At 45.7% G+C, this 25,958-nt stretch overlaps 1 protein-coding gene across 1 annotated transcript; it reads right to left on the minus strand.

Annotated features, from left to right (window-relative positions):
* Positions 1-15,568: 15,568 nt before the first annotated feature.
* Positions 15,569-25,654, minus strand: USE1 (unconventional SNARE in the ER 1). The gene is made up of 8 exons (XM_065422411.1): positions 25,536-25,654; positions 20,924-20,973; positions 20,014-20,092; positions 19,349-19,501; positions 18,754-18,772; positions 18,101-18,131; positions 17,643-17,805; positions 15,569-17,100 (listed from the first exon to the last, which is right to left on the minus strand). Exons 1-8 carry the CDS (start codon positions 25,635-25,637, stop codon positions 16,918-16,920), a joined length of 780 nt encoding a protein of 259 aa, XP_065278483.1. The 5' UTR covers positions 25,638-25,654; the 3' UTR covers positions 15,569-16,917.
* Between the last annotated feature and the right edge of the window lie 304 nt (positions 25,655-25,958).

A 25,958-nucleotide genomic window follows, 5' to 3' on the forward strand; every position in this document is an offset into this window, starting at 1 on the left:
ACAGAAGTATTGGGAGCATAAGCTTTCGTGGGTAAGAACCTCACTTCTTGCATCTGAAGAAGTGAGGTTCTTACCCACGAAAGCTTATGCTCCCAATACTTCTGTTAGTCTTAAAGGTGCCACAGGACCCTCTGTTGCTTTTTACAGATTCAGACTAACGCGGCTCCCCCTCTGATACTTGTCAACATTAGGAAACATTCTTGTATAGAAACACAAATGTTAAGGATCTAGTTAGCTGAGGCAATGCTGATCCCAACTTTGTAGTCAATGTAGACAAGGACCATAGTGTCAGCTAGCCATGGTTAACCCCACCTAGTACCAGGATCTGGCCTGGGAGGGCATGCAATTTTTGCTACGAGTCCCCCACTTCCTCATTAGGTTGCAGTTGTGAAGGTGCTTGTTTTTGTAGGATGAAGGGCTTCTGCAACAGGCTGACCTTTTTGAGGAATAGGCTAAGCCTGTTGGAGAGCCAGAATTTGGGACCTTTCCAAAATCAGGCAGTCTGGAAAGCTACACGTATTTTCCTTTGAGTAGAGGTATGCCATGCCATTGCTGTAAGTCTGTGGAAATTAATTTAGTTAAGGTGAAATTGCAATTTTGTTTTCATAACCTTTACAGATTTAAAAGAAAATGTTTTTCATATAATGGCTAAGATGTGACAGTATTTGAATCTCAGAATTTTTACTACATATCTGAATTCATCACTTAATTTCAAGGCCCTGATTAAAAAATGTTGTATACAGATATCTTTATCCAAGATGCTATAACAATATTTTAAAACATGTATATTTTAAAATCCAGTTTATTGGTCAATGTTTATATTCTTGTTTACAATGAAAAAATCAGAAGTCAGTTTCACATTCATCTGCAGTTAGATTTAATTTCTAGGGCCCAATTCTAGTACATGGTTAACTTTGTGCATGGTCTATAGGTCTATTGAGTGCATAGTCTTTGCAAGTTCAGGGCCTTTGTACTGCAATGTTTCGCTTTCACACCCTGCAGTGTTGATTTGTTTTATTGTTTTGATGAAGTTTACATTTTGGGTGATATTCAAGCTATGTCACTTTTAAAAGTTATAACAAGAAGAAATAGTTTCACGCTCATACTAGCTTTGACTTCTTAAAGTTAGAAGTGCATAAGTCATATATCTAAGGCTTACTGAAACAGTCATTTGTTTTTAGTGTTGGTTGGCTGGCCAAGTCAGTTCTACACGTAGGCTAAAAGCCACCTTGAAAATGATATGGTTCTTTTAAAAATCTTAATTTTACTAGCATTCTTTCATTCACTCCCAACAGAACTCCTGACAAAAAAAGCTCAGTTCTACTAGAGTTCAGCCCTGCGATGTGCAGGAGAGGGTATGCTATGTTAAGCATTGGCCTTTTCAGTGCCTAAGATTACAGTCCAGATCTATGTTCCAAAGGTCTGGTCGGTTTCTTGCTCCAGTGGGATACAGACTTTGATGCTTTTCCTCCATTCTTTAAATGTTTGTCCTTGAGCTAATGCATCACAACGCATTTCCTGGCAACCAAGAGAACTACTTCCAATAATTTTGTCTGATATTTGCACAGTCCCACTGCTGCCAGATTGTGAGTTATACAAACTCTTTTAATACAGAGTTTATAATTCTAACATGCCTTATAAGTAAACAATTATTCTTTCCCAAAATCTTTGCCTCTCCTTCTCCAGTACCCCACTATGTACCAGACCGTTTACTTCAGTTTTATATTTATTGATAGGTAACCTGGTGCAGAGGCTCTCAAACTATGGTCCGTAGACCACTGGTGGACTGCAGAGCACTTGCCAGTGGTCTGCAGAGAGCTGGCTGGTCACTTAGTGTTGGCTCTCCTCCTTTTTTCCACCTACTAATTTGTATTAAAAGAGCTAAAATTATATTAAATAGTTTCCCACTGTTAATTTTCGATGTAAACAGTTGCTGCAGTTGGTACAGGGATATTACACAATCATGAATGGGTGAGAAAGTGGTCCACACACTCACAAATCACAGAGGAATTAGTCCATGAGACTATTCAGGTGTGGTCCATACTGTGAAAAGGTTTAAGGTCCCCTAGCTTGGTGATTAGAGCACAAGGCTGGGAGTTTGGGCTGCTGATGCTGAGCCCAAATTTCACTCTTCTTTACTCCACTGTGAGTCGTGAGTAACTGGGTTGGTACTTATGTAACAGGCTTCACCTTTGCAACATGGTAAGAAAGCCAAAAAGTGCTGTTTAAACAGCAACACTCTGCTGAATTTTCTCTGGTGTTGTGTGTGACAAATCCTTCAACGTGTATGTCTTTCTGCCTGATGTATGGCTGTATTCACATGGCAGAACTGGCCTGGTAGGAATGCTCTCTCCTCCACACACTTGATCTTGCTTTGGGCTTATCTAGAAGAAGTTGATTAAAGATAAATATATTTTCCTTGGAGTTGAAGAAAGTAGTAATCTCTGCCCTGGATAAAGTCTCAGGAGGGTTATTCAGCCCCTGCCAGATTGGGCCTCAGTTGTGAAAGCCTGAGAGAGTGCCTATTGTAAATGTCATACTGTTGTGTGTTTCCATTAGAGGTCATACGTCTACACTGCATTGTAGCCCAGGATTTGAACTCAGACTCAAGCCTACCCCCCCCCCCCCCCCCCGCTTTCCATCTATGCACAAATAGCACTAACCCAGGGGGTGGAGGGTCTAAGCCTGAGTCAAGCTGCCACCCAGGGTTCAAGCCCTATTGCTTTGCAATGTAGATGCATCCCCACTGGAGTTGTGCTCTGGGAGTCTGCCAAAAATATCCCACAATCCCATGGGTCAACTTTGTCCTCTAGACCAGTGCTTCTCAATCTATCTGATGTGGGGGACCGGCAATTTTTCCCCCCAATGTGCCAGGGACTGGTGTCATATTATTATCCTATTCGACACTCTTATGAGGAAACTCGCCGCGGACCGGCAGCCGATGGCTCACGGACCGGCACCAGTCCGCGGACCACCACTTTGAGAAGCACTGCTCTAGACAGTCAAGTTTTCCCACACTGCACCACAAACATAGGACTAAGGCAGCCACATTTTGGGATGGTGCTAGGAAGTGTGGGATAAGCATAGTTGGGCTCGGGCAATGTAGATGCTGGAGCCCAGGTTCGGGCCCAGGGTTCAGAAATTCCTAACCTGGGGTTACAAATGAGTATAGATGCTCAAGCACAAGGTTAACAACCCCAGGGTCTGCTCACTCGAGTGCTACTAATCTTGGGCTTACATTACAGAGTTGATATACCCTAGGTGTCCATCCCTCCCCCTTCAGCTCTTTGGTTATCCCAGCTTCCTCCCTCTCGGTTTTATTTGTTAACAACCCTTTAATGGATATAGAAATATAGTGACATTTACAGGAGAAAAATCACTCTGTACTGCAGACTGGGAGCAAGTCTGTGTTATTAACACTTAGCATATTGGATGGTCTTTAAAAATCACAGTTGAGATTTTCAGAAGTGACTAATGATTTTTTGGGGGGAGGGGGCTCTCCATTTTTGGGAACCTCACTTGAGGCTCCCCTAAAGGGTCCTGATTTTTAGGGAGTGTTGAGCACCTGCCATCTGTGGGGGGGGGAAATCTAGATCCTTTAAGGGGTCTCAAGCTGGACTCCCAAAAAAATCACAAGTTGCTGTTGAAAATCTTAGCTCATATTTTTTTAACAAGCTACAAGTTACAAACAATACCCAAGATGATTAAAACGGAAAGAATGTTTAAAGTCTCACTTAGCCTTCACCATTTCTGCTACTTATTTGTATTTTGCAATCCTCTCCATTTAGGACAATGAAAACACAGCATTGGAGATCACCAAGACTGCCTTCAATTGCTTTACACTGCAAACAACCCCTAAATCCAACCTAAATGCACATGCACAAACAGAGCATTGCAAAGCAGGGATGGGAAGATTCTTGCTAGTGACCAGTTGAGACTCCAAACTTGTTGAAGTGCTTGGAAGCAGCTGAAATACAGAATTTTTTATCTTAAAGTGTATTTGCACATACAGGAACACTGCACTGTTCAGACTACGAATGTGAATTAGTCTGCCAATGACGATCTACTTAAAGATGTAAGACCAAATGTCAGTTAGAACCCCTGGCTCATGTAGGATTTATACCTGTGGCAGCAGGGCTCCATTTGCATTACTTCCTTCTATTCCAGCTGCCAAGCTGTCCCAAATCAAGTGACTGATACTGGTTTGCAACTTGTCACAGAAGGATTAAAGTTACAGGTTTATCTTTCACCAAGATACTACTTTCAGTTTCTAATTTCAGATTAGAACACCAGTGTGCAATCTCCCCAGCATCTCTCCCAGACAGCCAGTTTTACATGTTGTTAATGCTACAGAATGCTGTCTGCAAGATCAGATAAACTAGCAGCTGTGCGGGCTCTGAGAAGCAGAGCCAATAGCTTTCTGTTTATGCATTTTTTCCCTAGAGCTCCGTTAGCAGTTGGACTAGATGATCTATAGGCATTTTCCTGTTTTAATTTCTATGGACTTCAAGACGCTTTGCCAAAATCATTGGGCTGATACATTAAATACTATCCTGACGCCTTCACGATACCCCCACTGAATCCATATACACCCACACACACCCCGCCTGGCTCCCCCCCCACACACACTCCTTCTCCCCCAAAGATGGTAAATGTAGACAGCCTTGAGTACACAAGGTGTGTTCTTATCTGACCCAGTAACTGTACCCCAAAACAATGAGCTTTTTCTTTGTTCGTTGGTTACTTCCCTAGATGATTAATTTATCTTCTAACAACTGCTAATGGGGAACTTTGAGATAATCACATTCTCCTATCATGTATTTAAAATTTTTCCTTCTTGATGTAAGATAATGTTATCTAAGTATAATGCTGTGACATGCATAAATGTGCATGTCATTTGTAAAACACTGATAAGAGAAGTGTCCAAGCACTGGAAAATTGGAAATTCTCAATCATCACAAGGGTCACAATGAACAGCTTACATTCATAATGTATTTGAAATTTTTTTTTGCAGTGTTGTAGCTATGTTGGTCCCAGGATATGAGAGAGAATATAGATGAGGTAACATTGTGAACTTAAATTCATAGCTCGGCTAGACACCATTGACTTAACAGGGCCTCTGCCTTTATAGCTTACTACAACAGTTTGTAACATACCACACTGCCTGATACCCTTAATTGCCCACTTCAACCCCTTTATGCATAACAATCTAACCTGCAATTGCCCACTTCATTCCAAGTGACCACCTCCACCATGTGTTACCTTGTCTGCTTAACAATCTTTCCCAACTTGTATTTACTTCAAGCCATGTCTACATTACAAAGTTAAATCGACCTAACTTATGTCGGCATATAGCCGCTACAGTAATTACATCACTTGTGCATGCCTACACTTTGCTTCTTGTGTCAGCAGTGTGTATCTCCTCACCAGGAGTGCTTGTATCGATTGTACAGTTAGTGTGGGGCATTATGGGAGGGCTCCTGAAAGCCAGTAACAGTCGACATAAGCAATGCAGTGTCTACACTGACACTGTGTTGACCTAACTACATCAGCCTTGACTCTATACTGTTCATGAAGGTGTTTTTAAGGCTATGTCTACACTACAGCCTACGTTGACAAAACTATGGCATTCAGGAGTGAATATTCCATCTTCCTGAGCCACATAAGTTACACCGACATAAGTGCTCATGTGCATAGCACTATGTCGGCAGGAGAGCTTCTCCTACTGACAGAGCTTATGCTGCTCCCGTTTTTTTATGCCAGTGGAAGATTTGCAATGGCATGCCAGAAGCTTGGGTATGTAACACAATAGGTTTGATCTTTGCTGACAGCGCCAATAAACCAGTCCCCCAAAGCCCCAAAAATGAACAGGGAACTTTTCAGCACTAGCTTGTCTTGAGTCCTAATATGCTTCATCCTCTGCCCTGTGGAGATCTCAGTAGTTGGGAATTTCTCTCTTCTCTCAGCCCTTCTTGCAAGGCTTCCCATGCAGAGTGTTGGAGAAGATGGGATCTAAAGAGCCCCTCAGCTTAAAATCTAGTGGGGGAAATGAATTCGCATGAAGAATCGGTAAGTGTAAAAGTGAGGATGGGCCTTTGGCAGGGGCGTCTCTCCTGTCTGATCACAGGATCAGAGAAAAAGATGGAGCATAGGATGAAAGCGTCACTGTGTGTGTTTCTCTGTATTAATTAGTGAATTTCAGTCAGAGCACTCAGCACAGAGGAGGCTCACAGATTCCTGTTGGAATCACTGCTCAGAATTACTGAGACATGCTCCCCAGCTAATGAGATGCATGATGTTATAGTGCCTCTAGCACAGCAGGCTGGGGCCTTTCATCTCCCCTGGCAGCTTTGATTTGCTCCAGGCTAAAGGGAAATGGGGAGGGGGAGAAGGGCAATGGGGACCTTCCCACCAGCCTGGGGAGCTCAGAACCAGACCCCATCATGTCTGCCCCTGAGTAACAGCTGGCTGCAAACAGGCACTTTCCCAGGGGGCCCCCACAGAATCTGGTGGGAATTGCAGGTGCTGGGCACCAGTGAGACTCTCCTCAGTGATGCAGAAGCCTGAATATCTTCAGGGAGGCCCCCTGTTGAGATTGGCCAAAGATTTTAGTTTCCTTCCCATCCCTGACAGCCAGCACCAAGCCCCACTCCTCAGAGGAGGCAGCAGCGACACACAAAACAAGGCAGCAGAGTGCCCCCCATCCTCACCCCCCTCCCAAAAAAACCCCCATGGCAAAAAGAGAGCCCAGTGTCAGAAAAGAAAGTGGAATAACACTGATCTCCTAGCAGAGCAGTTCCAGCCCCTTGTTGCAGGTTCATATGGGGCAGCTGTGAAAACAATTCAGAGCGTGGCCATGGCAGGAGCTGAGCTGAGTTGTGGGGCCCTGAGCCAGGAGGGCCACGTCATGCGCACAGGGACTTGCACAAACCCAGTTCCTATGTATCCTTTAGCTGCAGTTCTGGAATCCACATTCACATGCTCCACAGCAACAGCAGCACCGTCCCGCCTGGTTCCCACATGGAGAAGCCCCTGCAGGGGCTGCGGGAGCTGGACCATGCCACACACAAATCTCGACAACTGCACTCTCGGCTCACTCAGGCCCTCCAAGTCGTCAGGGTAAAAGCAGCCTGTGGGCCTAGCTCTCTCACCTGTGGGTTCTGGCAGGCCCAGGAGAGGTAACGGACGGGCTTTTGCTGAGCACTGGATGCGCTCTGTTCTGAGGCACTGCAGATGCAGCAGGCTACCATCTGCTACTCTCAGGTCCCCACTGCAGACCTGGGAAGGGAGCAAGGTGCTCTGATGCCCCCCCAAGGCCGTACCTAGCCCTAGAGTTGCTCTGTGCATGTGTCAAGGGGTCACAGAAGGGGCTGGGGGGTAGAAAGAGGATTGTCAAATAGCATTTAGCTGTTGCTTCCCCTGTGCCTCCTTTCACAGAGCTGCATCATGTCTTTAAGGGCACACACCTCCAAACCAGGCCCTTAACTATTACACTAGTGACACGTGTTCTCTTTCCCTTTGCTTTGCTGAAAACACATTAGCATAAAAGCAAGAATATCATAAACCCAAGCTGTTTCAGATTATATGTCTTCACACATGACCTATCTGGCATGGCTTCACATCCAGAAGAAGGATTTCAACGTATATTAGGTCACAAAACAATCTAGTTTTTCCATCCTGTGAACACTGTTCTACTGCAGCCTGCAAATGCTGAGGACTGTTTCTGGAGAGCACTGCTGCATTTCAGACTTCCTCTTCTCTGTGACACTGGAAACTAAGAATCACACTGGTCCTCCTTCCAAAAGCCTTCATCTGAAACCACTGAATTGACTCAAAAACAAAAAACAAAAACAAAAACTTAGCCGCATCAGATCAATCCCATCAGAACTGGGAATTCTTTTCAATACGCTTACTCCCTGGCAGCAAGATCCTTACCCAAAGGATTCACCTAGGCAGCAACAAACTGAGAATTTAACATATAGTTCCACTCTGCAGTGTGACTTTGTAAACTAGCTCTCATTTACACAGCAGGCCTGGTCCCTCTGGGCATTCCCTATCCGAAGAACTGATGATTTATTTGAGGCCCCTTGTTTTTTTTTTGTTTTTTTTTTTTTTTTAAACATATTACATCTGTTAGAGCCAATGCAGCTAACTACACTACCCGCCTGAATCGGCGGGTAGAAATCGATCTCTTGGGGATCGACTTATCGCGTCTCGTCAGGACGCGACAATCGATCCCTGAATCGACGCGCTTACTCCACCAGCGGAGGTGGGAGTAAGCGCCATCGACTGGGAGCCGTGGCAGTCGATTTTGCCGCCGTCCTCACAACAGGGTAAGTCGGATCTGATACGTCGAATTCAGCTACGCTATTCGCGTAGCTGAATTTGCGTTTCTTAAATCGACCCCCCCCTGTAGTGTAGATGTAGCAGAGAGACTGAGCTGGCTTCTGTTCCTTGTGCACCCGTAACACATTGGCTAGCCCTGTGCATGGAACTTGGAGAACATTCATGCTATTGCCGACTCACTGAATACAGCAAGTGTTGCACAGGGCCTCCAAGGTTTCATGTGGCCCTTTGTCAAATGTCTCTGGTTGGTGGTGTAAGCAGAGGATTCAGCTTGACTTTCAGATCCTGGGAGGTAGGAGGGTTATTGCAGTGCTGGTGTGCTCGTAAACTGCTGCACTGCCACAGAACCAGCCCAGCTTAGGTCAAAGAGAGAGAGGCTAGGGCCAAGATCAAAACATTCCTCCAAACAGCATTGTCCCAGCACCAGCAAGAGGAATGAACCCTGCTGGAGGCAAAGAAAGAGATTGAGCAATTGGAACAAGATGGGAGCTGCACTATAGGCTGCAGTTCAGTGCCTAGATAACCCGCTGACAGATGCTTTAGAAATCCTACTCAATCGTGAATAAGGGACACTCTACCACTAATGGATAGTCATGTTTTATATGCAAATACGAGATTCCAGTGCCAGAAAGAGATCATTTTGATGATCTAGTCTGAGCTCCTGTATGACACAGGGCATAGAACTTCCCCAAAATAATCCCTAGAGCAGATCTTTTAGAAAAGCATCCAATCTTGATTTAAAACTTGTGAGTGATGGAAAATCCACCAGGACCCAAATACAGTGCACTGGTTTAAGAGCTTGGGGCTTCCAGCTGCAACACATTCTGTAGTTGGAAAAAAGATGGGAAATTCCAGATCCCCAACGGGGGTATTTAGACACCTCCACGATTAGTGCAGTATAACAGCCCAGACAGTTCTTTATGGAGGTGACTTAAAAGTGCCACATGGTTCCCAAGATGCAGGATGTCACTGCATAGAGTGCAGAATAGACTTCTCAGTCAGTAGGCCAGTAGCTGAGCATGCATGAGAAATTCATCCCATCCCGTTCCAAGACCCAGAACTAGTGCCAAGTCTCCTAATGCAAAAGATTTCACGTCATGGGCTGACAGAGTTCCTTTCTTACCCTTCCTTCCGCCCGCACCCGTTCCGATAACTGACTACTCAGACATAGAGCTATTGGTGGGAGAAAGCTCAGAGGATGAAGATCCTGTCGCCTTACGTGCTAAGGAAAGAAGCCCCAGTGTTTTACTGTTAACACAGGAAATGCTGCCAAATCCTTCTGGACAATCCCATTGTTGCATTAGCAAATGTAGCCTTCACTCAAGGTGAAAATGACAGATGGCACCACTCATTGAATGGAATCAAAGAAGCTAGAGACGGAAGAGATCAAGGAGGTCACATCTAGTCCGTTCCCTACTGTAGGACTGGCCCTCTTGTATCTTTACTAGTGCTTTGTCCAGCCTGGTTTTAAAATGTCACAAATGATGGTGCAATATTCAGTTTAAGTTCCATTGAATTCCTCCTTTGTTCTAATGTAATTCTTTTTTATTTATACAGATTTAAATTTTTGCTCACTGAGAGCAGATGGGTGGCACAGCAAACTGCAATGTAACACAAACACCAAAGTACAAGACATACCGGACCACACAGAGTTTCTAGCTAGGATGCATTAATATCCAGAGGTTTGTTCCACAGCTAAGGATGCACACACGCATGCACAGACACTCAAGAGTCTTAGCAAACACTAAACCCCAGACACATCTAATCCACCTCTATTTCCTGTTTCCATTACTGTTCTCACCTTCCTCTGCCCATCAGGGTTGCTGTCCCCTACAGAATTATCACCACAAGGTACCTTTTCATAGGGGGCTCAAATCCATCAATCCAGCCAGCACATGTCCCCTGGCCATCACTTACAGTGCCAAAAAAAGCACCAGTTATTTATTATTTGGACTACACAGAGGCTCCCCAGCTGCCCGCCTACCTGTCAGTCATTAGCTAATCTAGGCTGTTTGTGCTTCCAGAGAGGTGAGGAAGATGCCTCAGCACCGGAGTCTCCCTCTCAGGAACGTGGAGTTTGTTCAGCCTAAACATTCTCCAGTCCCAGATTTACTGTTCACGTCCTAGAGCCAAATGGCGTTAGAGACAAAACAATGGGATAAACACCAGACAACATGTCCAGGTAGGGTGACCAGATGTCCCGATTTTATAGGGACAGTCCCGATATTTGGGGCTTTTTTTTATATGGGCTCCTATTACCCCCCATCCCCTGTCCTGATTTTTCACACTTGCTATCTGGTCACACTATGTCCAGGAGGAAAACAAAACAGCAGCAGAAACCATGAAGCAACTAAACAAAAAGAAAATGCTACACCATAAGGGCCCCTTCCATAAAGATTTTCCTTTGTTTTGCCAAGTTCTCTGGCTCTCCCAGGTGTGGCTGTAAGCAGAGATGGTTATGTTTAGCTCTAGAGTGTGGGGGTTTGTGCAGGGCTGAACTGTGGTTTCCTATAACAATAGAGAATGATCTCGGGACAAACCAGCTCTACATTGGCAAAAGGAATCCCTCTAACTCCGAGTCAAAGTAGCAGTTACCACTTTCCCCTGCACCCCAACTTCAACAGCAAACATGGTGGCAGCTTAACAAGGGAACTAATTCCTATTAAACCTCTGTAAATGCTTTCTATTTCCTGAAGGCACTTTGTATCTCAGATTCAGCATCAAAATCCTTCACCATCATGTGTTCCTGGTGTTGCCATGGTATTGAGCAGAAAATGGCCATGTAAAGCCAGCTTTACTTGAGTCCTCATACATGACCAATGCAGGGAGACATTTGACATACCAGCATCAGAAACAAAGCACCAATATACCAGATTCCCCCCACATGCAAAAGAAGCACAATTTGACCAAATATGCAACTCAGTCCTCTTCCAAAAGGGGATTTAATGCTAATGTGGCTGAGACAGGAATCCTTCCACTCACCTCAGTAGGCTGTGGACCAGGCCCTTACATTCAGAAATGTTGTCTGTACAGCTGCAAATCTCCAAAGCAGCAGTGCACAGCCATGAGGCACTATGCTAGGCATGTGCCTAACCCACATCCCAAAACTATACGCCCCAGGATATACACTTGGGATACATAAGGCTGTGTGCCTGCATGATCTCTTTGTTAATCCTTGTCTAAACACAAAAAGCTGTACCAGTTTAACTGAATTGGTTTAGAAACTGATGTAGCTAAATCAGTGCAACCTTCCCCACACACTTCTTGTGTGGACATTCTTAAATCAGTTTGAGAGAACCACACATCTCTGTGGCATAAGTCAATTCCTTACTGGCTTGTGCTAAATAAATACAAGGCTATCTTAAGCAGTTTTAAGTGCCCATAAAAAGGAGGCGGCACTGCTTCAGCTACATTAGTTTCCAAACTGATTCAGTTCAAATGGTAGCTCCTGTATGCACCTTAACATGGTAGAGCAGGTGGGTGAGCATGGACAGGTCTTCTAGCGAGCTGCAGGGTTATAGAATCACATTGGCACCCTGGACAGGTGTGACTGACAGGGTGAGGAAAACATAGCTTGGGCATTAAGATCCCACTGTTGAATCTGGAATTCTGATTCTTCTTCTCCACCTGAGGTTCAATTTCCCTCCTCCATTGGGGATTTACTGTCTAATGTGTGAAGCCTGATTCAGCCACATTTATCTTTACAGGGTTCCCTCCCACACCTTCCTTCTTGGTCTATTTCTGCCATAATTCAGGTGTCACAGGGATGCTTAGCATCTGCTCCACATACAAGTGAGATTTTATCACCTGCTAGGGATTGTAGGATGCTGTAGAAATAGAGAGCTCATTGGATGAGTTACAGCACTTTGCAGCAACCAACAGCCCATGCTGTCACTGCTGCTGCAAGTTATTGGCTTATTGCTAGAATGAAATGGAACTAATGTGTGTGTATCATTAGAGATTGGAGGGATGCAATGCCACAGTACCACATTCAGGACTTCTAGGCAGTAAACTATGCTCCGACTCCATCCCTTTTACGAACTGCTAGAGTAACATTGTAATATACTGATAGAATCTAAACATGTTTTTTGTAGGAGATAAAGGGATGAACTGATAAGTACTATGCAGGGCATGGCCAGTCCCACGGAAGGAAGAAAGTGAGCCTACACTTTGTGAGATGCTGCTGTTCAATGCACACAAATGGCTTTCCCTCCTGTGTCATTCACTTCCCTCCTTTTGTTATGACCCCCTTTGATGTGGCATCCTAAAATCAACAAAGCATGTGGTGTTGGGGGTCACGTTTTCTCTCCAACTCGATGCTGAGGGCTCCAGCAGCACGTTGTCCCAACGTACACTAGGAAATATCCCCTTTGCATACCACTCCTCTGTCAGACCACCACAGTTGAGATGGGATTCCAAAAGAACTGGCACTTCTCTAGCAGTTGAGAAGCAATGAAGAATGAAGCCTCACCCGTGTGAGGTATTATCCTGTATTTACAATGGCAGCAGAGCAGGGAAGGGATTTGCCCAGAGCCACATGGGGAGCGAATGGCAGAGCCAAAAATAGAACTCTAGGCTCCTGTCTGTTGCTTTCACCATTTGACGAACTGCCCCTGCTGGCCCCCGTTTTGGCAGGGTGGCCAGTCCATGAGGTCTAGTACACAGAGTCTTTGTATGGCATAGCCAATGGAAAACACCCAGGACCAGCTAACTGCTTTACCACCCAGCCATGGGAACCATTGTGTACAATGCTCACCTCTTGCTGTCTATGGACCTGTTGACACCCACAGACCATTCACCCTAAGAAATCCACTAAATCATCTGCTCCAGCTGTGGCCGGAGGACACGGCTCTGAAACAGATATTAAAAAAGTCTTTACCAAGGGTTACTGCCAACAGAGCTCAGACTGATTCACAGCCACTGTTGCTGCCAGGCCTGGAGGCTGCTGTGCTTATTGGCCTGACATGACCCAGGTCTCTAACAAAGGTTTTCACTTTACTGCCTGACAGCAGGTAGCCTGCCAAAACACCCAGCCTCTCTTGCAGAGAGGCACAGACCCATGCCAGACAAATGCATCTCATTAGGACTTCCCACTTCCTTGGGGAAATCAAGCAATTCTCCATTAACTGCCTTTGCTACTCTGTCTGTGACCGGGGGGGGGGGGGGGGGGCTCCTTGGAGTCTCCTGCTACAGAATAGGGCTGATAGTTAAAGCATCAGCTTATGAACAACAGTCCTTGCATCAGTCATGAGTAAAATCATCATTCTGCCCAGAAACTGTATCAAGGGCTTGTCTCTAGTCTGAATTCTTTACTTAGCAGGTGCTGGGAGTCTGCAACTTCTGAACTAGACAGACTGACCCATGAGGAAAGATTAAAAGCTACAGACTGACTTGGCTAAGAGAGGACTGAACTGAGAATACTGTAACAGTCTACCACTATTTGAAAGGTGTAAAAATTTAGGAGAAAGGAATTATTTAGGGTGGAGCATGGGATGAACTGAGGAGATGGAGTGTTTAGGTTGAATATCAAGAGGGCGGCCCAATCCTGGCCAATGCTCTGCCCCTTTGCAGCACACTCAGGCAAAGAAAATGGGCCCTGAGACCCCATGGTGTGGAGGAATCCTCAGATGAAATAGGATCTCTGGCTCCAGGCTCCCCCCATTCTGAAGACTGCTGGCAGGAAACTCTACTGGGTTCTGGAACTAGTGGGATTATTGAATTAATCTGAAACAAGTGAAGGTCACAGCTGCCAATTAACACAACAGAGTGATCCCACAAGAGGAGTTCAACTAGGTGGGAAAAAAACCAAATTTGTGAACAACAAATACTTCAGCTGCATAAGTCGTTACGGTTTGACTTGACGACTTGGGGGGGGGTCTGGCCATGGGTGGTTAATGTTTCTCATGAATTAACTGCTGCAACTGTTCATTTCTCTCAGGGCTTATTGCAGGTAACAGGCTGCTCAAAAATTAAGTCAGCATTTATCAGGAAGGCAGGTGAGTATCTACAAGAAAATGTGTTCTTTACAGCTCAACAAGTTTGGTAACCTATTTATGAATTAACACAGGGGGTCGGTGTAGATCAAATCGTACAATCAAAAAATGCTTTTTAAATACAATCGTTAGCACCTCTCCCAAGAAGCCAGTCTCTCGCTCGTTTCTCTGAATAGACAGCCCCCAAACAGTAGTCAGTCTCATTTTCCTACCAGCCTTGATTTTAGAGCATTATACAACTATTCTCAGCAATCCTGCTGAGAGTAACAGAACACAGCAGGCAGGAAGCACTAGTAACATGGCCACCTAGTGGTTCATAAAAGTGATCTCTTCTATTTCCTTCCCTTCCTCACAAGCGATTTAAAAATACTTGAACACCAGACACACCTATCTATCTTTCACCAGCAACTGCACTTAGAAGAGCAATGCAAGTCCTGCCTAATTTTGAAGAATAATTTTCCAAGTGTTTCTCTGGGTCTGTTTTGCACATACACAAGTTTCTCTGCCTTGGGACCTGGAAACTAGATTTTTTCCTGGATGGAATAGATGCTTTTCAAGTACTCTCATTCTGGGCTGGGCTTCGGATTCCACAGGCACAGCCTCTCTGCCCTCTACACCCCCCCCGCCTCCACTTTACCACAGTCACTCTCACCCTAACCAAGTATAATTTCAACAATACCACTCGTCTGATTCTGGACATAGTAACCCTTCACAACATCACGTGAAGTCTGATCAACTCTAGCAGGCTGTAATTGATTACTTTCTCTGTACATCACCACCCTACATCCTACAGAATGTGGATGCAAAGTGTTTGTCAACAAAATACAGCCTGGACCAAAGTCGGCCTTGACATAAGTGGGTGCAAGTCTCATTGCAGTAGATTGAGTTTCATCTGCTTACGGTAAGGCTAGAGTTGGCTCACTTCAGCCCTGATCCTACAAGGAGAACAGTCCAGGCTGAGCCCCATCATCCACGCAGGCCTAATGGGCTCCCATGTAGTTCTCACTGCAGGATCAGAGCTTAGATATACAATGCATTACAAAGGTAGCCCATAAAGAATTAGGAAGATGCACTTTTCAGCTTTCCTCTGAGAGGCACCAGATGAAGGCAGGAGTTTGGAACAGTGATAGTTTTCTTACAACGTGAAGTCATTAAGGAGGATTTGTGTGATGTTACAAGGTACACATTCTACTACGGATGGGTTTGCTCTTAAATCTACCTACATGATCTGCAGGAATACAGATCACCCCAGAAGCTGCAGTGTAGTACTGTGCAACATTCACTTGCTATAGAGAGAGAAGATGGCAGTTGCTTCTAATTATGAAAATCATATAGTAATAAATAAGTCCAAGAGAAACCAATACAAACTTGTACAAAATAGACAGCAATATACAGAATACCAACAGTAACAATTTGTAATAGTGAGAATGGTTTAAACTGAAGTGAAAGCAGGCAGTTTGCAGTACTGATGCTTTAAAAGTTAGGGCGAGAGAGAGACAGAATCACACACTCTCTTTATGAGCAGGTTGGGTGGGATGATTACACCACTCTCTTTTTCACCCAGTACAGCAAGCCAGCACTTCATCAAGAGCAGAATATGGCTGAAAACTTCAAAGTATCTCCCACTAGAAAAATGATAAGAGTTAAGGAAAGCAAACATGCAAATAAGCCTAGCTCAGAAGGTACATGCCGATTTTTTCCTTAAGTAAACGCCTTATTTAAAGAGAGACCAACTTCCTCAACTCTCATTTTATAGTGAAGCAACAAGAGGCGTAGGCAGGCAGGTCTGCAGAGTACACTGCATGTTTAGGGCTGAACAGCCGCCATCACCTGCTTCCTGAAGGAATGGAATAATGGTAAATGACACGCTCTGTCCTTCGGTTGGATGTTAGGGTTTGTGATTGTAAGAGGAGATGAGTGAGTTTGTTCAAGCTTCCCAAACTAGATGCTTCCAACCTCTGTCTTCTCCCACAATTCCAGGCTTCAGGAGACTTGAGTGACCAGCGTCCATTTGGCAGAAGGGCAAGGCTGTGAAGTTAATTTTCCTTCTTGACTCTCTAACTCAAGGGGACCCACTCAATAACAATGCTCCCTCCATATCTGCTACAGGCAGGTTACAAAGACAATCCTAGCAAGGGTCCTGTTAAAGTCAGTGGGTTTCTAAAGAGCAAATATGGTCTTTAATCCTTCCGTTGTGTACTGTGCTCCCTTATAGAGGAACAATAGCCTTAACCACATCTACCAAGGCACCTGGAATGATCTATTTCTAGGGATATTCCACTGCCATCTTTATTGCAGTTTCTTTCTCAAGAAACAAATAACCATATTAGCCAAGCAAAAGGGATATCGAGTGACCCAACTTAGGAAGCCTTTCACAAGGTGTCCCACCAACTCCAGTAAGGACACAAGGAAGGGATGGAAGACTAGGCCCTTGGTGACACCCTTCAGGATAGGATCAGAGGTAGGTAACTGCCTTACAGTGAGTGCTTACCAAACTGGTCAAAGAGACTTGCTGGGACTGAGCAGAGGGTCACATACTGTCTAGCTTCCTACCTGTTGCTCCTGGAGGCTATACAAGTTATCGGAGTTTAGGGAAAATTCTGATAAAGAGGATCATGCTAATAAAAATAAAACAAACTACAATTAACATTATCCAGAGCAGCCAGTTGACAGATTTCTTTGCATGCTGCTCAAGGCGTTCAGATTCATCCTTCAGCTTCTCAAAGTTATGGTCTGCCATCCTGAGAGAGTGAGATAATGTCTAGGGAACAAACAAAGAGCAAGCTGTAAGTCAGATTTGATTTGCAAGATGAGAAAGACGACATCTTAGTGCTTGTCATTGATTAAGCCAAGTTGTGTGGATGCAGCCTAAACAGTAGAAGCCATATTTCAACAATGGAGAAGAGATGATTAGGCCAGCCATAAATACCAAACACCACGGTTTTCAAACCTGAGTAGTTAAAGGTAACTACCCTAAAGCCATCTGTAGGCACCAGATTGTCAAAGGTGTCAAGTACCTACAACTGACTTCAGCAGGATTTGTGGGTGATCAGCACCTGAGAGTCGCACCACTTTTACATCAGGTTTGAAAGTTTTGGCTATTTATTACAAAACTAAAGAATCTATAGTAAGGACCAGTTACACTATGGAGGACGACAGGTCCTTCAAGCAAACTCCCCCTGCTCCAGTCATATTTAGAATTAAGTTACAGATATTCCAGTTTACGCCATATCTTCGCCAATTAATGTTATGGATTGCAATACTGAGAATCTGAATGGTTTCTTCCACTGCAATCCGGGCTACCTGGTTATCCTGTTTAATAACGTTCTGTGCTGCCAGGGTGTTGTTTTTGAGACTGCGCGCCAAACTCAACATTTCTTCAGCCAGCTTCTCCTGCATGCTGCGATGATGCTGTAACACGGCATCCAGCTCAGTTGCTGACGGCGTCTCTTCAGATGCAAGGCCTCTGCAGAGCACAAGGGAGGAAATTTAGGACTCATTGGGAGTTCTCGTGGACTGTTCTCAGTGGTTTTTAGATCACCATTAGGTGATTCAGAGTTGCACTACAGCTCACAAATCTGATTAGATGGCAAGAGCATTCAGAGCAGCAGTTTGTTAAAACAGCTAATAAGAAACCATTCATGTTTGGTGCGTCTACCAATGGGCATTTAAACCTTCCTAGCTGAGTTAATAAAGTACATTCAGGAGTCAAAGGCCCTTGCTTCCCCATCAAAGAGTCAAAATATTAAACTATGACTTACTTCCGTTTCCTTACATTTAGCTCCTCAGACTCTGGGGGGGAAAAAAAAAAAAAAGTTTGTATTTTAGCAGATAAAAATCTCCAGGCCTGGATCTCTTGTGGAAAGCTGATGCACCAGGAAACTAAGCAGGTAGAATTGAAAACTGCAGAAACAAAACTAAAGACTCTGTAAGAGGTACGGGGGGCAGGGGAGAGAAGAGGTTTAAATCTAAATTTAAATTTAATAGGTCCATCTAGCCCAGTATCCTGTCTTCTGACAGTGGCTAATGCCAGGTGCCCCAAAGGGAATGAACAGAACAGGGAATCATCAAGTGATCCATCCCCTGTCGCCCATTCCCAGCTTCTGGCAAAAGCTTGGCTTGTTGCCTCTAGTCCTAAGTTAGATTTGTAAACTGTTCAGGGTAAAGACTTCACTATACAGAATCTAGCCCAATGGGTCCTTGATCCAAACTGGGAGCTACTGCAATCTCAGTAACCAAGCAGACACTTTTAGTTGCTTTATGTGGTGGCTCACGAGAAGAGTCCCAGGCTGGCAAACTACTAAAAAAAACAACAGAGCATGCTCTGGCTTGTCAGGCAAGATGTGTCACCCCTTGTTCCTCCCCTTCCACCTCCCCACACACATTCCAGCCGTCTGCTTTGAAATAAACTTACCATTGACAGACAAGGGATCCTGGGGACACGGAGGAGGAGAGGAGAGAGAAACACAGTAAGATTACACATGCACAGATGCAGTGACTGCAGCCTTGCATCAAGCAACCCCCATGCCCTAGAGTATCCTTTGTTCCCAACATTTCCGATCATAAAATCCAACACCATGAAGCAGGGGCCGGCTCTCCAAGAGTCCAGCACAAGAGGTGGAGAGCGCCCAGGCTCAGAATTGTAGCTCAGCCTCTGAAGGGCAGCACAGAATCAGAACTGGAAGGGATCTTGAGAGGTCACCTGGTCCAGTCCCCTGCACTCATGCTGCCAGCCGAGTCTGTGCTCTCCCAGGGAGAGGGCTGGTTTAACCTCTGTACAAGGGGCCTCAAAGCATGAGTTTCCATTTCACCCGAGTCTACACGATTCCCCTTGGCTCTGCTCCTACCCCCACGCTGGAACTAGATGGCTGAGCACTGCTACTAGGCAGGGTCATATGGACCTGGTCACTTTTGGGTTGGAAAGGGAGTGCCAGGGGAGCAGCTGGCTGAGGCAGCAGATCTCTCTTGAATTAACAGTAGCGACGGGCCAGCAGCAGAACGTAACTTACCGTACCAAGCAGTTCACTCCTCATCTTGCCTGTGTAGCGAGCCTTTGTCTGCAGATGAACCATTTTAGTAGCTGGGGTTCGCTCTTTGGTTGTAGTGGGAGTTCGGCCGGGGGCCAGGAACTGATTTGCCAAGGCCTTTTCTGCTGACGACGACTATAAAGAGAGGGCCAAATTAATCTTGTGCTCTGCAGAGGAGGCTAGAGAATAACCAGGGAGATCTTCTGCTGCTACTTCCTGCAGAATGGAAGGTGAGTGAGCGGGCATGACAGCACAGACTCAATCCAGTCTAACTGCAGCACAGCTCATCAGTAGTCCATAGCTCAGTAGACATACACAGCACTGTACAAAGGGCAAACGATGTTAAGCAAAGACAGCCTGCTCCCAAAAGCTCACAGCTCAAAGGCGAAGGGGACACCGTAAACCACAGAAGAAACATTTCCCTTCTTGGTGGTTCTCTGAGGGGTGGGCAGAAAGAGTTTGTAACTCTAAATATCAACCCCTTACATTTAACAGACAAGTTCCCAAGACACATTCACTCAGGATTTTGAGAGAAAGATTCTGCATGGGTGCACGAAGAGGCCTGCTTATTGCTTTGAGATGTGAGAGAGACAGACAAAAAAACCAATGCTCAGGTGGTCACTTCAGGATGGACAAAAGGTTCTTACCAATTTTTCAGCTTCTAACATTCCCTTTAAGAAGTCCACTTTGCGGGAGTATTCATTCAGCAGTTCAGGGGCAGGCTTGCTGCAAGAGTCAAAAGAAACGATGAAAGCCAGAAGGGTCAGTATTTCCTATTGCAAGTATTTCAGGAAGTCACATGCACATGGAACAGTCAAGAGATTAAGGCAGCATTTTCCAGCAGAGAAAGCTTGGAGTTAGGGTCACCCTCACTTGTAATTTCTGAAGGACAACGGATTGAACTGGGCAGAAAGATCAAGTATCACTTCTAGAAGTGGCCTCTCTAGGACAGGGCTGAAATGCAGCAGCTAGGGATGGTGAGTGGGGGAGGGGGTTGTAGCTTGCTGTGCTGCTGCTTATGTTGCACCTTTTCGGGTGACACTTGCATGTATTTCCATGGGGATGACAGAGTGCAGGGGAGGCACACAAGAGCAATAATGCTGGAGCACCAGGGAAATGTTGGAGTCTTTTTCATTTAAATGGCCCAATACGACATTTTGACACTTCTATGCCACCTGTCTGGCTTGTCTGAATAGACTGTTAAGGGCTTTGGGGCTGGGACCATGTCTTTCTGTAGGTTTGTGCAGCACAATGGGGTTCAGATTATAAATTGGGCTTCTGAGTACTCCTGCAACGTAAGTGAAACAACAGTCCCTGAGCTGTCTTTACCAATATTCACACGCCCTCCCAACAGCAAAAAACAACTTGCAAAGTGAGCTCTAGGGCCATAACTACAAAGGGCATCCCCTAAGCACAAACCATTCTGCTATCCCCACAGTCCTGAGTGTCCCACAGCTTCAGTGTTCCTGGGTTGTGTCTATTTCCCACCTAAGAGGTTACTTGAAAAAGAACACACACAATTTCCTTCCAACCTCAGTCTCAGAGACAGCATCTCACCTTGAGTGTTTCTTTAATGCAAGGAGCATCTCTTCGAGAGCACCTACATACTAAAAAAAACCCAGACAGTTGTAAGTTAGGATTAACAGGAAGCAGTGTGGCAAATGCTAAAGGCTGTGCAGATATAAAGCACTAATGATAATGAGGATTGTCATTGTTTTCATAGGAAGCATCAGTGTTGTTTTTACCTGGGTTAACGTGGCTTGTCTGACTCTCACATACACACACCCTTTAGAGTCTGCATCTTACAGTCTTAATGAGAGGATCATCACTGGGAGACAGGATAAGGAAATGCAGAGTCTAGCAGCCTGATCTTATCAATGGCACTTATGAATTAATGAGATAAAACTAAGCACTGTGGGCTACTCCCAGCTTCTCTTCCCTCACCCTCCATCTCATAGAGATTGACAAGGAATACAATTGGCCTCTCAAACCAAAATTTCCTTCCCACAAATGGAAATAAGCCTCCAAGAATAGCAACCATCAGCTTGAAATCTAAGATGCAAAAACCAAGTTAGCAAGTTTCAGATGCTATACCTGCCCTTGAGGCTCCCTGCCAACTTCTGTTATTTCACAATATTAAAAAAATAAGAATAATAATAATAATAATAAAAAAAAGTTTCTCCTCCATTACTGCTGTGCTGAAGAGACACACTGACCAGAGGGGTGAAAAACTGATTGCACCAACATATACAGTGTTGGAGAAAGTGAATAAGGAAGTGTCATTTACTCCTCCTCCTAACAGAAGAACTAGGGTCACCAAATGAAATGAATAAGCAGCAGGTTTAAAACAAACACAACAAAGTACTTCTTCACACAACGCACAGTCAACCTGTGGAACTCTTTGCCAGAGGATGTTGTGAAGGTGAAGACTGTTTGCCAGAGGTTGGGAGTGGGTGGCAGGGAATGGATCATTTAATGCTTGCCTGTTCTGTTCATTCCCTCTGGTGCACCTGGCATTGACCACTGTTGAAAGACAGGATACTGGCTTGGCTGGACCTTTGGTCTGACCCAGCATGGTTGTTCTTATGAAATACTCCCAACATACACTGAAAATACTCTTTAATTTTTCAGATATAGTGACTATGTATAAGTAGTAATATTAGCAGATGCAAATATTTCAGACAGTGATTTTTTAAATTGTAAAACAACCCTTTAGAATCCAAGACCCACCCCCTCATGGAATTTACAGCAAACTGGACTGGAATCCTGCTGTGAGGCCCTCTGGTTTCTGAGAGCTATAGTGCAGAATAAATGACCACAATGGTCCCTTCTGGTCTTGGAATCTGTGAATTCTGCAACTTCATGTAAGTTGGAAGTGAGGGAGAGGGGTTACTGAATTAACTATAAAAATGAATAATGCAGTCAGTACAGAATTCCTTCTGTTATTCAGTTTTTATGGTGTCCAAGGTTTTACTGCCACACTTTTGCAGAGAGTACACACATGTATTGTGAATGCTATCAGGGAGGGACACTGGAGGTTTTGGCAACTGGGTAGAAGGCAGCTGAAGACTTTGGCACCCTGATGGTGTGGTAGGCGAAAGTGAAGGGTTTTCACTTCAGGTCCCCATCCCAACCACCGATGCTCCACTGAATAGTTCATTGAAGTCTAAGGGGACAATGGTCATAACATCTTCACTTCAGCAGGAATAAGACATCTTTTCAGTAGGTTTTGGGTACTGCGAGTTGGAGAAAGACCTAAATAGAAAGGTCCTACTTCCAAGCAGCAGGACTGAGCTCTGCAATTCTCTGAACAGGCAAATGTCTGCCCTGCCAACCCATAGTTTACCCTCCATCATCACTGAACTTTTTGTTTCCATAAACAGCCACCCACATGGTACAACCAACCAGTTCCTTCTGGCAGAGAAAGAAAGCTGCCAATAGGAAGCCATCAGAACTGGGCAAGTTAGACTGTGGATTAGTGAAGTGATGCCCATCTGGCTGGGGACACCATCCCATTACATTTCCTGCTGAGAGATATTCATGTTCAGTTTCCATCCAGTACATCCTATTACAGTGCCCCTGCGATAGTGAATGAACAGGAATTCACATGCCTGGAAGGAAACTGGCAAAACAAACAAACAAAACAAAAAACTGAGGCACAAGGCCAATTACAAAGCAAAGATCAAGTGGAAGGGAGTCCCTCCCAAGAAACAGCTCTCTGGCTCCCAGGTGCAATGTAGAGACTACAGAGGAACAGCTGGCATGAGAGAAGCAACACCTGCACTGCTGGCTCTCAGAAGTCTCCTGCCTACATTGACCAAGGGCAGACTGTGGAACATGCTCCAAGCTATAAAGAGATCGCTTTGAAGTTTATTCCCAAATCTTAAAACTCCTTCTCCAAGGGGAATTCTAGCAATAGCCTGAATAGAATACATGTTCCCACAGCCATCTGCTTTATTTATCACAACCACAGAAGCCATGGAGTGATGCTGATTAATTTGCCGGTGTGTCTCATCTATCTGTAAGCCAAGAAATTGTATCTCTAGGCAAAGCCTTTTGTGCCTTATGAAGTACCACATATCTACTTCAAACATGAACACACACTGCAAAGCCCTGCTATACCACAAGCTACAGGAAAAAAGTGGTATGACATACAGCATAAACCAGAGGTTCCCAGATGCTATTTTCATATGGGTCCCTCAACTTCCATAGAGCAGCAAGATCTCTCCCCCCGGGGCAAACAAAGGACTGACATGCAAGGGGTGTGTGTGCATTAATGATACAGGCTGCACACATCTTGGAATATTCTTGCTTACACTGGGGCACAGAATTGCCTACTGCTCATATTCAACTTTTCTAGGAAAAATTGGGCAAACTGTATCTAATTTCCCTCTCAGGGATGACAAGATAGTACTTGGTTTTTAGAGAACAGGATTCCCCTAACTCTGAACTTCCATCTCCTCATATGAAAGCAGGGAGTCTGGCAATCACAACAGGGTTCTTCTACAAGAAGAGGGGTCTGCTACATGTGTGTGGAATAAGGGTGACATCCAGTGGCCACAGCCAGGATGATTAAACTAAGATCCTTTAAATCCTGGCAGATTAACATCTCCTTTCTTCACAACAGTATAGTTCTGAGTAAATTAGGCAATTCTGAGAGGCCAACATTCCAGGGCTTTGGAGCTGTGCTCCGGCTCTAGGCAAAAACCTGCAGCTCCGCTGCTCCGCTCCAAAGCCCTGCTTGAAGGCCCAAGTGAAACACTATAGTGAAGCAAGTCAAACAATCAATGATCTAACAAAAAATCTGAGACACAAAGTGGGTGAGATAATATCTTTTATTGGACCAATTTCTGTTGGTGAGAGATACAAGCTAGAAGCTTCCCACACCTGAAGAAAAGCTCTGTGTAATAGCAAAAGCTGGTCTCTCTCACCAACAGAAGTTGGTCCAATAAAAGATATTACCTCACCCACCTTGTCTCACTAATATCCTGGGACCAACACAACTACAACACAGCATACATTAAAAAAAAAAATCCTCAGATTTAAGATAATCTCACTGAATAAAGCTGGAGAAATCTCCAAGAGAAAACATGATGTGGCTTTAAATTTTGCTTCAATACTAAAGTCCGAGGACACCTATATTAGATTTATCTCAGTAAAGCTGAACGATATCTCCCAGTCAGAAAGACTGGGCTCTAGCCAAGGAAACCAAATACACCAGCCTACCCACAACCCTGGACATTTCAGTCACTGAAGACTGATACTGTGGCAGGGAAACTGAACATCTTCCAAGAAAACATCAGAGACTAGAAACATAAGATTTCTCTCCTACAGCCGAACTGACTCAAAACAAGTTCTCTGTCAAGGGTATCTCCCCCCAGTCACATCGTTTGCAGCTACCAGGGTAACCACGGCGTTCTTCAAACACATGAGCATGTTAAGGTTTATGAATAAGACTATGACATTCCGTTATAGCACAGGCGAAGCAGTTCAAAGAAGCAGCATCCGGATCCCTCTGAGAAGTTTGCAGACAAAATGGCTCATCAAGCTGCTTTGGTCACTTCATCAAACTAGGGCCTACACACCAGCAGGAAAAGGACCAGGGCCTGCTCCCAGCCTAAAGAATGGGATAATCTAGCCAGGCAGAACTGTGCTGCTACAGTCCCACTTGCAAAATCCAGTCCCACCCTCCGTACTTGCTGAGCTAGTGCGGCATCGATTAAATCATAGACTATCAGGGTTGGAAGGGACCTCAGGAGGTATCTAGTCCAACCCCCTGCTCAAAGCAGGACCAATTCCCAGACAGATTTTTGCCCCAGATCCCTAAATGGCCCCCTGGACTGAACTCACAACCCTGGGTTTAGCAGCCAATGCTCAAACCACTGAGCTATCCCTCCCCCCCATTAGAGGGCTCTAGAGCCGCGTTACGTCCCCCGGGATCCTACGAGCGAGAAAGAGCCTCATGCGCTGCAGACCGTCCCCTGGGCGCCGGGCAGCAGCCAGTGCACCACAGCGCTGTGGGACGGGCGGGCCGGCAAGGGAAGGTGCCTGGGGCTGGAGCCCCGCTCGCAGGAAAGCAGGGGGCACAGCCGGGGGAGGCGGGGACCCCTCTGTCCCCGGCGCCCGCACAGGGGGAGGCAGCCCAGGGAGGGGCTCTGCACCCCAGCACCTTCTCCAGCCGCCACTCGTCCGGCTCCCGCCTCTCGGCCGCCAGCGCCTCGCAGCGGCTGAGCAGCCGCAGCAGGTTCAGCTCCAGGCGAGTAGCCGCCATCGTTCCGACCCGGAACCGGAACCCGGCACACGAACAGTCCACTTCCGGGTCAGCGGCGGCTGCCAATGTAAACAGCAACGGCTGCCTCCACGTAGCAGGGGCGGGGCTGCCGCCCGCGCGGACACGTCACCGGTGGGGAAGCAAAACAGCCCGGGGTGGGGGGCGGTGCGCGGTCCCCGGGCTCAGGGCGCGGCCGGGCTTCCCCAGCGCAGCCGCCGACACGATCCACGGGTGTCCTGCTCCGCGCGTGGGGCTGCCGCGGCGCCTGCGCAGAGCCAGCCCGGGCCCGCCCCCAGGGCAGCTGACTGGGCCGGTGCCGTA

Source organism: Emys orbicularis, chromosome 24 (assembly GCF_028017835.1).
Source record: "Emys orbicularis isolate rEmyOrb1 chromosome 24, rEmyOrb1.hap1, whole genome shotgun sequence".
In the NCBI taxonomy this organism is placed as follows: Eukaryota; Metazoa; Chordata; order Testudines; family Emydidae; genus Emys; species Emys orbicularis.